The 13,968-nt window shown below is 31.9% G+C and overlaps 2 protein-coding genes across 2 annotated transcripts in view; one reads left to right on the top strand and one right to left on the bottom strand.

Moving 5' to 3' along the window:
* Positions 1-2,257, bottom strand: part of LOC136037343 (succinate--CoA ligase [ADP-forming] subunit beta, mitochondrial-like) — a gene marked incomplete in the record, with an annotated part of 168,344 nt that extends 166,087 nt beyond the window's left edge. Inside the window, 1 exon segment of the mRNA XM_065720015.1 lies at positions 2,098-2,257. Coding sequence (XP_065576087.1) covers positions 2,098-2,163 — 66 coding nt within the window.
* Positions 2,258-2,383: 126 nt separating this feature from the next.
* LOC136037344 (activating signal cointegrator 1 complex subunit 1-like) overlaps positions 2,384-13,968 on the top strand; it is a 58,225-nt gene continuing 46,640 nt past the window's right edge. Inside the window, exon 1 of the mRNA XM_065720016.1 lies at positions 2,384-2,403. The gene's annotated coding sequence lies outside the window, so the exon portion shown is untranslated. The remainder of the gene's footprint in view (positions 2,404-13,968) is intronic.

The following is a 13,968-nucleotide window of genomic DNA, read 5'->3' as shown; positions in this document are numbered from 1 at the left end:
GAATATAAACAAGTCTTTCATGCATTTCATAGTTTTTTTGTAAACATTCCTCAAAAAATCTTTAATACCCCTTCCCCCTGAAAATTTCATGGATAACACCCTATGAAAGAGATTTAGAAATGTGGAAAAATACCAGTTTTCAAATTTCAAGGGGTGTGTAACATTTCTAAATCTTTTATATTTGTAAAACGCCAACAATTAGGAGATGGCATTGTTGAAACACAAATATTGAATCAACAAAGTCATAGTTTGCACCAAAGGCCCAATAATTTTGATTCTGCCTAGGCCCAACACATGCAAAATAACCCTCACCACTTCATTTAGTTTAAAAACACTTCCATTATTCAGAGGTCCCTGTTGAAATATTTGCTTGATTTTTGTCTTCATATTTTGCTACTGGCTGAAAAAATTCTCATTTTCTCAACTATTTGATTTTTTTTTTCATTAATTATATCTTTTCCTTTCCTGGTTTCTCACAAAACATTGAGCTTTAAATATTATAGGAATGTGTTGAGGCTTGTCTTAAGTTTATTATGGTTCTTTACTTTCCTTTGTAAAACTTCTTTTCTGGATAGTTGTGTTGTAATTAATGTTTATTAAGGGCTTATTTTGCTAATTTTAAATATATATTTATAAAACTATGGTATAAATTAAATAAAAAAACGAGTGTTTTTAACTGAAAGTAAGGAGCAACATTAAAACTTAAAATGAACAGAAATTACTCTGTATATGAAAGGGCCTTTTCCTCCTCAACACCCTACTCTTTATGCTAAAGTTTTTTACTGTTTTAAAAAGTTAAGTTAACAGAAAGAGTCAAACTTTAGTGTAAAAAGCAGGGCATTGAGGAGGAGAAACCCTTTTCATATACAGAGTAATTTCTGTATAAGCATCTCAGACATAATATCTTTCTATATATCAAGTTTCATTAAGATCTGACCACCCATCTGCAAGATAAAGATACCTCAATTTTCACATCTTCCAAGATTTCTGGTTTCCCCATCCAACTCCCCTCAATGTCACTGGATCTGGTTGGAATTTAAAATAAGAGCTCTGAAGCACAAGATCCTTCTAAATATCAAACTTCATTAAGTTCTGATCACCTGTTCATAAGTTTTAAACACATCTTTCTAATTTTTTCAAATTACCACCCCCAAACCCCCCCCAAAGAGAATGTATCTGATACAATTATGTCAATCATGTATTTTGGACTAGTGTTTATTTTTCCCACTAAATTTCTGTTTCACCTCTCTTCAGGTTTCTAAGAATCATTATTGGGCCTTCTTGACGAAATTGACTTTCTCTACACTGTTATGATTTACACAATGACACACATTTATGAACCATTATGATGTTATTGACACACATATAACATAAGCTGTACACAATTGTAGCAAGATCATAATTTTGAGTGAGAAACCCCTTATAGTTCAATATCTAACCTCTATTAACCCTGTGTAAAGCCATTTAAAGATAAGACATTTCAAACATGGGGTTTGTTTAGATGTCTACATTCCCTTTTGAACTATAGGCCTGCCATTAAAGGTAATAATTATTTTTCAATGCTGGTGAACTAATTATGGAATACAGTAGCTTAAAAATCAGTGAAAAGTTGAATTTTTTAAGGTAAGCAAGGATTTACACTTTTAACAGTAACACAGGATCAAATTTGACCAAAATATAAGCTGTAATGCACAAAAAGCTGCATTACATAGAGGAGGGGGAAGGGGTATAGTTAGGGACCTAAAATAACTTCCCAGGATATACTTTAGCCTGTCCCTGAAAGTTTCAATTCACTAGCCCAACAACTTTCCAAGATAGCAAGAAATCAATGGATTAGAATTTTACTGAAGTTGCTAAACTAGAGTCTTACCTAAAAAAATGCAAAATATACAAGAAATTTAGCCAAGGCTACAGGAATAGTTAAATTAGAACAAAAAAATTGGCAAAACACTTGAAGATTAGTAAATTCTGCATAGAAATAGATCCATGGTAGAGGCAGATTTAGAGCAGACTAAGCAGATTTAACGTGGGCTAATGGGATGGACAAAGGTAAACTTAGGATATACTCGACCAGTTTTCCTCAAATTCGAAACCAACCTTAATCAAGGAGGAACAGCAAGATTTCTCCAGCTTCAGTATGTTCCTTAGGCCTACAGAAGTCATTTTGCTCTAATTTAAACTTGGACTTCAAAAGATTTGCTGAAAATTCGAAATGTTTTTACATTGTATATTTTTAAGTTTTATTCTCAACAAAACTTAAATATACAAGCTTTACTTAAGTCTTGTAATTTATTTTTATGTGTAAAATATTCTTTAGAATTAAATACTACTATTAAAACTCGTTTTGAAATTTTGTTTTAAGATATATTCATATTATTAAGCAGCGAAGTATTCAAATCTCAAGTACGTGGATAGTATTGAATTGAGGTTGTATTCTTGTTTAGGTTGTTCTTTTAACTTCATCAAGACTCAAAACTTCATCTATTTTTACAGGTAAGTTAAATAATGTATGCTTAGCCTATATTAATGAGGCTGTAGATCCTGGGCTTTTTCTGCTTTTGTTAATAGCCAAGTTAAAAATTGCCAATAAAACTTAAGCTAGGCTGGTAGGCCTACATAGCCTATCTTTGCTACAAAGCCTAAATTATGCCCACTGAAAGCCTCATTAAGTAGCTGCCTCCATTCATTCCCTTTCAAGGTCTTCAAATGAACTTGCACTAACTTTGCATCACAAAAGTGTAACCTTCAGAGACAAGTCTCTGATGACAAACAAGGTCTTCAAAATAAGTAAGTTCCAAGAAAGAACTAAAAGTAAGCTTATACTTATTTATAGTAAAATTCTAGTTAATTGACTTCTTGCAATCTCAGAAAAGGTTTAGGTTAGGCAAATGAAACTTTCAGGGATAGGTCTACAGGCTAAAGTATGTCCTTGGAAGGTATTTTAAAGTACCCACTCCACTCCTTATCTCTCTTGAGGGCAGCAAAATGTGCCTACATGACAGGTCTATACCTATTGAAATTTTGACAAAACAACATTTTACCTTAATTTTCAGTTACTAGTTGCTTTTTCTCTGCCTTTAGTTCTGAAAATGCAATTCCTGTTATTTGAGTAGAATTTTGAGCCATTTCAGTGGTTTTTTTTCAAAATTTAGAAAATGTTTTTGCAAATTTTAAAACCTTATAAAATGGAATTGAGCAAAGTTATAAAGCTAAAACAATTTTGTTGTACTTCAATTAAGCAGAAGATCTATTTAGCAAGGTTTCACTTTTATAACGCACATATTATTAAAGGTAATGAAAGGTCAGGGCCCTCTAGAGGAAGAAGGAGTAGAGGTAGTTACTTCAAAACACCTTCCTGGGACATACTCCAGTCTATAGATTCATCCTTGAAAGTTTCATTTTCCAGTAAAATTGGTACAAACAGTATTACTGGCTTTCATATAAAGTGAATATACCACTCAATGCCTTTTTTTATGCTCTTTACCAATATAATAATTGCTTCTACTGCAAATTTAGATTTAAGCACTTTTTGACCTCTTGACCTCTTAAAAATGACCTATATATGGGGTCATTACAAATCTGTAATAGTTTAGAAACAAATTTGGGCTATATATTTGCACATCAGGGAGGGGGGTAAAGCATAGCATATATTAAATATGTAAATTAACCATTACTGTTTTTTTTTTTGTTTTTTTTTTTTTTTTAATGTGTTTGTGGACATTGAATTTTAACAAGAAGAGAAATCACCAGTACAACAGCACAAGCACATAAAAAAAAAATGCAGCAATCTCCCCCCTCCTCTCCCCCCTGATGTGCAAATATATAGCCCAAATTTGTTTATAAACTATTGCAGATTTATAATAATCCCACATATAGTTCATTTTTAAGAGGTCAAAAAGTGCTTAAATCTAAATTGCAGTAGAAGCAATTATTATATTTGTAAACAGCATTAAAAAGGCATCGAGTGGTATATTCACCTTATATGAAAGCCAGTAATACTGTTTGCACACATTAATACACATTGAATACACATTGCACACATTAAGCACACATAAATACACATTGATAATTCAAATACATGACATATTGCCTACTCTTCATTACATACATTACATCAATAAAAACAAACCATTGTGAAAAAATTAACAACATTTCTTGGAAAATGGGATAAATATTTATTAATATTAATATTTGGGTTTGTAAGTTTAAACATATGGATAATTTTATAGTTTCATGTGCAAAGAGGCAAATGTAAGAGATACTTAGCAAATCTGAAAAACATCAATTGTAGGTGCATCTGTGTATCTATAACTATAAAAAGTTTCCAGAAAGGAGCAATGTAAATCAGATGTGGAATGGCTGTAGTAAACAGAAGTGGACCTTTTTTCTCTTCTTTGGAAAAATTCAGAACAGAAGTTGAGCTTATTTCTCTTCATTGCAAAAATCCAGACTAGAAATAGAACTTTTATCTCTTCTTTGGAAAAAATTCAGAATTGGTATTTATCGTTTTTTTCTTCTGTGGAAAAATCTAGAGCAGAAATTGAACTTTTTTTTTCTCTTGTTCAGAAAAATTCAAAACTTTGGTTGAAAGTTTTTTTTCTATTTTTTGGGAAATCTCAAAACAGTGGTGTAACTTTTTCTTTTCTTTGGGGAAATTCAGAACAGAAGTGTAACATCTTTCTCTTCTATGAAAAAATTCAGGACAGCAGTTGAACTTTTTTCTCTTCTTTTGAAAATTTAACAGAGAAGCTGAACTTTTTTTTCTCTTCTTTGGGAAAATTCAGAGCAGAAGTGTAACTTTTTCTCTTGTATTGAAAATTCAGAACAGAGCTTAAACTTTTATCTCTGTTTGGGGAAATTAGAACAAAAATGAAACTTTGTTTTGTGCTCTTTGGAAAAAAATTCAGAACTGATGAGCAACCTTTTTCTTTTCTATGGAAAATTCAGAATGGAAGTTGAACTTCTTTCTTTTCTTTTGGGGAAACTTTTATATTCAGTCTGCTACTATTGTGTGTCTCTATGCCTGTGTATCTGTGTGCCTACGTGTCTGTGTACCTCTGCCTGTGTGTGTGTCTGTGTGTTTTTTTTCTCTGTCTGTCTTCTCTACAAAGTCCCAATACTTCAATCACAGTTCCATTTTTTTTTTTTTAATTTTGAAATATTTTTCATTTTCAAAAAAATAGCTTAGTTATCTCACTATTTTCACCTACTGCTTCAAATCATTGTCTTTAATATATTTCACATTTTCATTTAAAGCACCTTGTAATCTATGTATTTTTGTAGTCATAAGGCACACTTGTTCAAAATTGTCCCTAATATAACTGTAAAATTCACTGTATTGAAGAGGAAAAGACAGTTTTGTGTGTGTAACAAAGTACACCATATTCTAACAAAAATGTCAGAGGACCCTCTGTGGCAGAGATTTTCCTGAATTATAGATTAATTATTTCCATTAACCTCTCTATTAATGTTTTCTTTAATAATTGTCTGAGGTAATGTCACTTTAAGTGATTACCATCCTCTTAGTCTCAATAATATTACATATTTAGCAAACATTTTCATCCCATTCAAGGGCTAGCCAACACCCCCTTGTAATTTCTACTGTAACATTGGGTACTCTTGGCTGCATTTCACTACTGCTAGCACCTTCAACTTCCAACAGAGTAAAACCACTTGTATTTTTATATGAACAAAATCTTTATTAACAATGTTTTCATCCTAAATTCTGTTTTAAGTACACATAATGTCATTTTTAATGAAAAAAAGTTGAACCAAAACAAAGTAAAAAAGAATATCAATATAAACATTATTATACTAAAAAAGTCAAGATTAATATACGAATATCATTTTCATTTTGTATAAAATATTATTTTAAGTCATGGGAAAAAAAATCAAGTTCAAATAAGTTCAGAAAAATTAAGTAAAAAAAATGTCATACAAATATTATTTTTCTAAAAAAAAAAAAAAAATCATGAGCAACATACATATCAGTTTCGTATGGTATCTCGAAAACATCACAAGTGAATTTCTTTGGTTAAAAAAAATGTTGAAACGATTTTTATGTTCAAAAATGTAATTACAACCATTATTTTTCTAAAGAAAAATCACAACTAACATACATATATCATTTTCATTTCATATTTTGAAAATATTGCATGTGAAGTTATTTATTATAAGTATATCATGAAAAGAGAAATCACCAATGCTACAGCACAAACACAAAAAAAAAATAAAAAATAAATAAATAAAAGAGACAGAAGGAGAAAAGGAAGACTGTTTTCCTAAATTAGTGATTAATATAGACCAAACAATTTCTAAGTTAAAAAAAAACAAGTAGAAAACACATAAATGTGTTGCATGTGAGTTTCTTTTGTTAGAGGTATATATATCTATCCACTTCTTGTTCACAACCAGAAAAAGGTCTGTATTATAAGGGGGGCCTGTTGTACTCATAATGCATATTCTACTACTACTAGTCATGGGAAGGCTTGATTTCAAAAAATAATCCATGGATTGAATTCAAAAGGTCAAGAATAACTAGTAGATAGGTTTTTTAAGCTAAAGATGATATTTGATATATAAACACATACAAATCAGTAATTAAAGGGATTTTAAATGTGTTTTGATAAAACAAAACTGTATGAAAAACAGTCCCCTCCTCTAAGCATTTGACAAAAAAAAAAACGGATTACGAACCTCTCCCAGTGGTCCATTGGAATCCTTATCAAAGCTTCTTTTGGTAGACATGTTGACACTTCAAGCCCAATTCGACTAATGATACTTTAATTGACCAGTTTTTCAATGATTAATGCCAAAACTTAAAGCCAAAATGATCACGTGATGCTCTCCAGATGGTCAGTACTGCTCAGAACCACTCCAGTAGAATGCTGAGATAATGGCTTTATGGTATGAGGCTGTCGCAGTGCTATGCCAATGTGCTTGCCAATCAAATGCTTGTTCCCAGAAACGTTTATCTCAATGGCAAGACCAAATGCGGACTTTTCAAACAGTTCGTGGTAACGAACTGTAGTAAGGAGCGACCCAGCTCAATAGTAACCAAAACTCTAAAAAATGGAATTTTGATACCAATACCTACATCAAAAGAATCGCATTTTAATGCTGATTTTAAATATATAAGTTTCATCAAGTTTAGTCTTGCCCATCAAAAGTTACGAGCCTGAGAAAATTTGCGTTATTTTAGAAAATAGGGGGAAACGCTCCCTAGAAGTCATAGAATCTTGACGAAAATCACACCATCAGATTCAGCGTATCAGAGAACCCTACTGTAGAAGTTTCAAGCTCCTATCTACAAAAATGTGGAATTTTGTATTTTTTGCCAGAAGGCAGATCATGGATGCGTGTTTATTTTTTTTTTTGTTTTTTTTTTTTTTTGTTTTTTTTCCCAGGGGTGATCGTATCGACCCAGTTGTCCTAGAATGTTGCAAGAGGGCTCATTCTAACGGATGTGAAAAGTTCTAGTGCCCTTTTTAAGTGACCAAAAAAATTGGAGGGCACCTAGGCCCCCTCCCACGCTAATTATTTTACCAAAGTCAACGGATCAAAATTCTGAGATAGCCATTTTATTCAACGTAGTCGAAAGACCTTATAACTATGTCTTTGGGGACGACTTACTCCCCCACAGTCCCCGTGGGAGGGGCAACAAGTTACAAACTTTGACAGTGCTTACATATAGCAATGGTTATTGGGAAGTGTACAGGCGTTTTCAGGAGGATTTTTTTTTTGGTTGGGGGAGGGGTTGAAAAGAGGGGATATTCTGGGGGAACTTTCCATCGATATTTTGTCATGGGGGAAGAAAATCTCCATGAAGGGAGCGCAGGATTTACTAGCATTATTTAAAAAAAAAACAATGAAAAAATAAATATGAAAAAGTTCTTTCATCTGGAAGTAAGGAGCAGCATTAAAACTTAAAACAAACAGAAATTATTACCCATTTGAGGGGCTCACCTCCTCCTAATACCTCGCTCTTTACGCTAAAGTATTTTTAGTAATTTCAACTATTTATTCTACGGCTTTTGTGATTCTGGGGTCATTCTTAATGAATTGGGACAAAATTTAAGCTTTAGTGTAAAGAGCGAGGATCTGACAAGGGGGCGAACCCCCTCATATATGTAATAAAAATATGAGAATACAAAAGTTCTTTACGTAAGCTAATTTATAAGTTACGTAGATCTTTTACTAATAAAATTATTCGTAAAAAATTAAAAATTCTAGTTGCCTTTTTAATTAACCGAAAAATTGGAGGGCAACTAGGCTTCCTCCCCCGCTCTTTTTTTCTCAAAATCATTCGATCAATATCATGAGAAAGCCATTTAGCCAAAAAAAATAAATATGCAAATTTTGTTTTAATTATTCCTCTGCAGAGAGCCAAAATCAAAACATGGATTGATTCAAAAACGTCCAGAAATTAAATAAAAAAAAAAGTTTTTTTAACTAAATATAGGCCAGTGTATTCTCCTGATGAGCCCTTATCTTGGGTGTTGCCTCTGAATTATTTGTCTATATTATTTTTTCTATTTTTCGGTAAATGACGACTTATACTTATTGACGACATGACTGCCTGTCCATGGATTATTCTTTATGGTTGATTGTGTTGCTATGCTGTTTGACCTATGTGATTGTATGGATGAGTAGGGTTAAGTCCTCATTCAAGTGCTGGTCTATATTAATCACTAATTTAGGAAAACAGTCTTCCTTTTCTCCTTCTGTCTCTCTTTTTTTTTGTGTGTGTGTGTTTGTGCTGTTGCATTGGTGATTTCTCTTTTCATGATATTATTCCAGGTTGGATCCAGTGCTGGTGGAGAAATTTTTTTTTAGTTTTCTCCCCGACAGACCTTTACCCTGGTCCAGGTTTTTAACCTGATATTGTTAATTATTGGTGAGATGGCACTTATGCAAATTTCATGTTCTTTCATCTTTTTGTTTATGTATTTATTGACCTATTGACCTTGGCATGTTTTTTGGACTTTGATTGTTGGATTTTGATTTGGATGTTGGTTTGTTTTGGATTTATTTTCAATAACTGTTTATGCAACAAAACACAAATATTAGCATCGGAACTCGGAACGATTTTTTGAAAGTTAGTAAGTGTAAAAGTCGTTGTTTTCTTTGCCAAGATCATTTTGTCCCACGGACTTCTGTTAAAAGTACATTGTATAATAAAAATTTTGCATGCAAGTTACGTGGTAATGTTAATTGTAGAACAACCAATGTAATTTACCTATTAGAATGTAATAAATGCTGCCTACGATATGTGGGGGAAACAACTAATAATATATATAAAAGATTTTCTGGACACAAGACAACAGGTAATAATGAAAAAACTAATAAATATCTAGTTCAACATTGTAATAATGGTACATGTTCCATATCAGATATAACTGTAACAATTTTAGAAAATTTAGAATTAGAAAATTTAAATAAAGAAGAGAAGAATAATAGACTACGTAAACAGGAGGATTTCTGGATCCATACTCTTGGTACAGCTTATCCTTTTGGGCTAAATGATCGTGTAGCAAAATATGGTGACATGTCTCATGTTGTTGTTAAATGTATTGATGGTTTTATGGACCATCCTTCTTTTACTTGTCCTACTAAACGTAAAAAACGATCGACAGGACATAGGAAAAATAATAGAAAAAATGAATTAGATGTACATATGCTGTCTATAGATCTATGCCAGCTACTTGAATCTAGGGGTATGATTTCTGTAATAAAGTGTCTAAATAATTTATCCAAGAGGAATTTAATCAAACTTTTCTGGATTGTTAAGAATAATACAGCTCTTGATTATAATTTTAAGGTAATATGTGATACAGTTTGCATTCTAACTAAAACGAAATGTATTTCAAAAAAGAAAAAGTTCGATAAGATTAGTAATAAGGATAACAGATTATATTTACCTATTAATTTTACTTGTAAGCAGATTGAAGATATTAATTTACCAGAAATTTTAAATCAGCGGCATGTGAAACAGGCCCTTCCTAGTAATTTAAATTATAATGATAGTCCAGTTTTAACTTATAAATTTTCAAAAACTATTGGGCAAATTATTTTTAATTATAATTTAATACTAAAAAAACTAGATAGCGATATAAATTGGAAACCGGTTTGTAATTGTAAGCAACTTGGCCCATTTGTAAATCCTACTTACAAACATGTTATAACAGGGGACTTGTCAATAATAAAGCAAGATGATCTTCAAATTATAATGAATAAAGGGGCTAATTTCCGTCTTTCTCATCATCTGAAACCATCGAGTGTTCTTGATGGCTTGGAAAATGATTTTGATTTATTTATTGATAAGTGGTGTAAGAAAGAGAATAAAAATAAAGAGAGTTTTCAAAGTTGGAAGAATTTAATTATTAGTAGAGTAAGAAATAAAATATATTCTAACTTAAAAAATAGTAACACTAAATCATTATTTTATAATGCGAAGATTAAACAAGCAATTGCTAATCTAAAGAACGAATTTGTAATTGTGCCAGTGGATAAAGCTAATAATAATTTTGCCATAATTTGTCAGAAGCTGTATTGTGATATCTTAAAAAGGGAGTTATGCACAACTAATGTTTATGAAAAGGTAAATATAGAGGATGAGAATTTAATTGAAAAGACTGAAGAAATACTTTTTAAAAATTTTAATATTAAAATAAATGACAATGATAAAAAGTTCCCTTTCCTATATTGGACTGTAAAATTTCATAAGAATCCCCCTAAACCACGGTTTATTGCTGGAGCAGCTAAATGTCCAACCCGCATTGCTGCTACTGACCTCTCTTTAATTTTAAAGGAAATTGTAAATAAACTTAAAACCTATTGTTCTGGTATTAAAAAATTTTCGAATTTTAATCCATATTGGAGTGTTAATAATTCACTGCAGGTGATAGATTCTTTAACAATGGTTTCAGCTAAAAGAATTGAGTCTTTCGATTTTGCGACAATGTATACTAATTTATCACTTAATTAAGTGTTTGATAATTTAAAAACTGTTATAAAGAAATCTTTCCTCTTATCTAGTAAAAGGTTCTTAAAAATAGACAGTTATAATAAAAAAGCCATATGGACAAACTGCTTTAATACTACAGTTAACTTGAGATGTTACAGCTTGGATATGATTTTTGAGTTATTGGAATTTGTTTTATACAATACTTATATAAGATTTGGGGGTGATTTGTACAAGCAAATTATGGGAATTCCCATGGGGGGGGGAATGCCAGCCCATTTATAGCTGACTTGTTTTTAAGTCAACTAGAATATAAATATATCATGGATAAGAATAATCCAATTGATTTAAAACATGCTTTGTCAAATAATAAAAGATATTTTGGTCTTAAATTGTAAGGATTTCATTGATATTTCTAAAAATATATATCCATCAGAGCTTATTCTTGAGCCTAGTCATGGCGCTGGTCATGAAGATCATTTCTTAGATTTAAATATTAATATTTGTGATAATAATAAATTAAGTTTTAAAATGTATAATAAAACGGATGATTTTGATTTTGAAGTGATTAGTCTCCAATTCCCTGAAAGTAATATACACTCAAATATCACATATTCAGCGTTTTTCTCGCAGTTACTTCGTTATGCAAGGATTTGTAGTAATTATATCGATTTTAAAAATAGATGTAAAATCTTAAGCCAAAAACTGATATCAAGAGGTTTTTCTGCAAATAAATTAACTTGTCAATTTAAAAAATTTAGTTTTCATTATAACGAACTTTTAAATAAATATCAAAAGAATTATCTAGAAATACTTAAAGAAATTTTTAACTAATTTCGGAGGTTCGAGAAATGTTGTCACAGCGCCATTTATTTTGAATTGTGTTTCTAATTGAGCGCATTTTTTTAAAAAATTAGCCACATGGTAAAGATGAATTCTATAATTGTTTAGTTCATTCAGGTTTTTTGCAATGTGTTAATATTTGTGATTTGGTAAAATTTATAATATTTAGTTTACCTATTGTTGCTAAAGGGAGGGATATATTAACAGGATAAGCTTGTTTTGGTTTTACTTGGTTGTTTTACATTTGCTGTTTTTTTTTTCATAGGTATGTATTTTGGGGGTGATACCTGACGCGGGGATGCCATGGATATTCTGTGGTAGCCACAACACTGTGCTGGGTAGAGAATTTAGAGTGGCGAAACCCTATATAGGCCAGTGTATTCTCCTGATGAGCCCTTATGTTGGGTGTTGCCTCTGAATTATTTGTCTATATTATTTTTTCTATTGTTCGGTAAATGACGACTTATACTTATTGACGACATGACTGCCTGTCCATGGATTATTCTTTATGGTTGATTGTGTGTGGCTATGCTGTTTGACCTATGTGATTGTATGGATGAGTAGGGTTAAGGCCTCATTCAAGTGCTTGTCTATATTAATCACTAATTTAGGAAAACAGTCTTCCTTTTCTCCTTCTGTCTCTCTTTTTTTTTTTTTTTTTTTTTTTTTTTTTTTTTTTTTTTTTTTTTTTTTTTTTTTTTTTTTTTTTTTTTTTTTTTTTTTGTGTGTTTGTGCTGTAGCATTGGTGATTTCTCTTTTCATGATATATATATATATATGTATATATATATATATATATATATATATATATATATATATATATATATATATATATATATGTATATATATATATATAAATTCGCTGAAGGTGATGGAAAAGTGGGGCATGGGGCTTACCAAACAATGGCTTCTAGACAAAGCTAAAAAGATATATCAATGAAAACAAAATCAGTACTCATTTTACAAAGAATAGACCAGGTGGAGCCTGGTCGTTTGGGTTTAAGTAAAGAAAACAACATCTTGCTTAAGGAGCCTGAGTGACTTGAAAACCCTGGGGGCTGTGCAATAAGCAGACCCTTTCATCATTCTAGGATTTTATGACCCGCTTCAAAAACAGTTGAAGAGTTTGACATCTCAGACAAACCAGAATAGTGGTACAACTTGGACAAAACTTTGTTTTGTAGCAATCCTGATAGCCTTAAAATCGCTAGTGCAATAGGATCACCAGCAAAGTGGCGAACTGGTTCCAATGGGCGGAATAACACACATATTCCTGTATGTATTAGTGCATCAGATGAGAAACTGCCACTATTGGTAATCTTCTCAGGGAAAAACACTTGGAGTTCATGGCTACCCATTAAAGACCACCCAGATGGATATTTTTCAGCTACTATGAAAGAATGGAAGACAGCTGAATTTTTCTATAACTTGTTTAGGCGTTTTCCTGCCTCAGTTGAAAGAAAAAGCACTTCTTATTCTTGACGGCCTGGGCTACCATTTATTCTTAGTACTTGTGGAGCTCGCTTCAGAAAAGAATGTTACTATCGTCAAGTTGCCAGCCCATGCATCCGATATTCTGCAGCCATGTGACAGGGCTATTTTCAAAGGACTGAAATCATCCTATGAGCAGAAACTCGTGAACTAGTAACGAGCACACCCAGGTGACGTCATACCAAAAGAAAGACTCGTGAAAATTTTATGTCAGATCTGGGAGACTTACATTACCCCTTCACTAATAAAAAAAATAATTTTAAACGACAGGAATTTACGATTCCGCTATTCCAGCACGTATCAGCTGTAACATGATTAACGAGGCGAAGTTTGATCCAGCCAAGTTAAAACGTTATGTTGAGACAAAGACATCAGAGACTCAGCATATAACAAAAGCGACATCCAAAGTGAATACTGCAAGTAATTAGATCACTATTTCAGTGTTGGTTAGTCCAAAAACGACTCATGCGCATGAGAACTCAATTCAAGAACTTCTATTAGACTCAGATCGCTGTCCTTCTTTTGATGCCTCAGCACCCGGTACATCCGGTAGGCAGAGAATTGCTTGGGAATCCGAAGTGATCACATCTGTAGATGCTTTGAGAGGGCTTGAACAAATAGAGAAAGAGAAAAAAGAAAAGCAGGAGAGCAAAAAAGAGAAAGTAAAAGAG

Source organism: Artemia franciscana, chromosome 16 (assembly GCF_032884065.1).
Source record: "Artemia franciscana chromosome 16, ASM3288406v1, whole genome shotgun sequence".
NCBI classification, from domain to species: domain Eukaryota; kingdom Metazoa; phylum Arthropoda; class Branchiopoda; order Anostraca; family Artemiidae; genus Artemia; species Artemia franciscana.
This window is presented reverse-complemented; position numbering and strand designations above follow the sequence as displayed.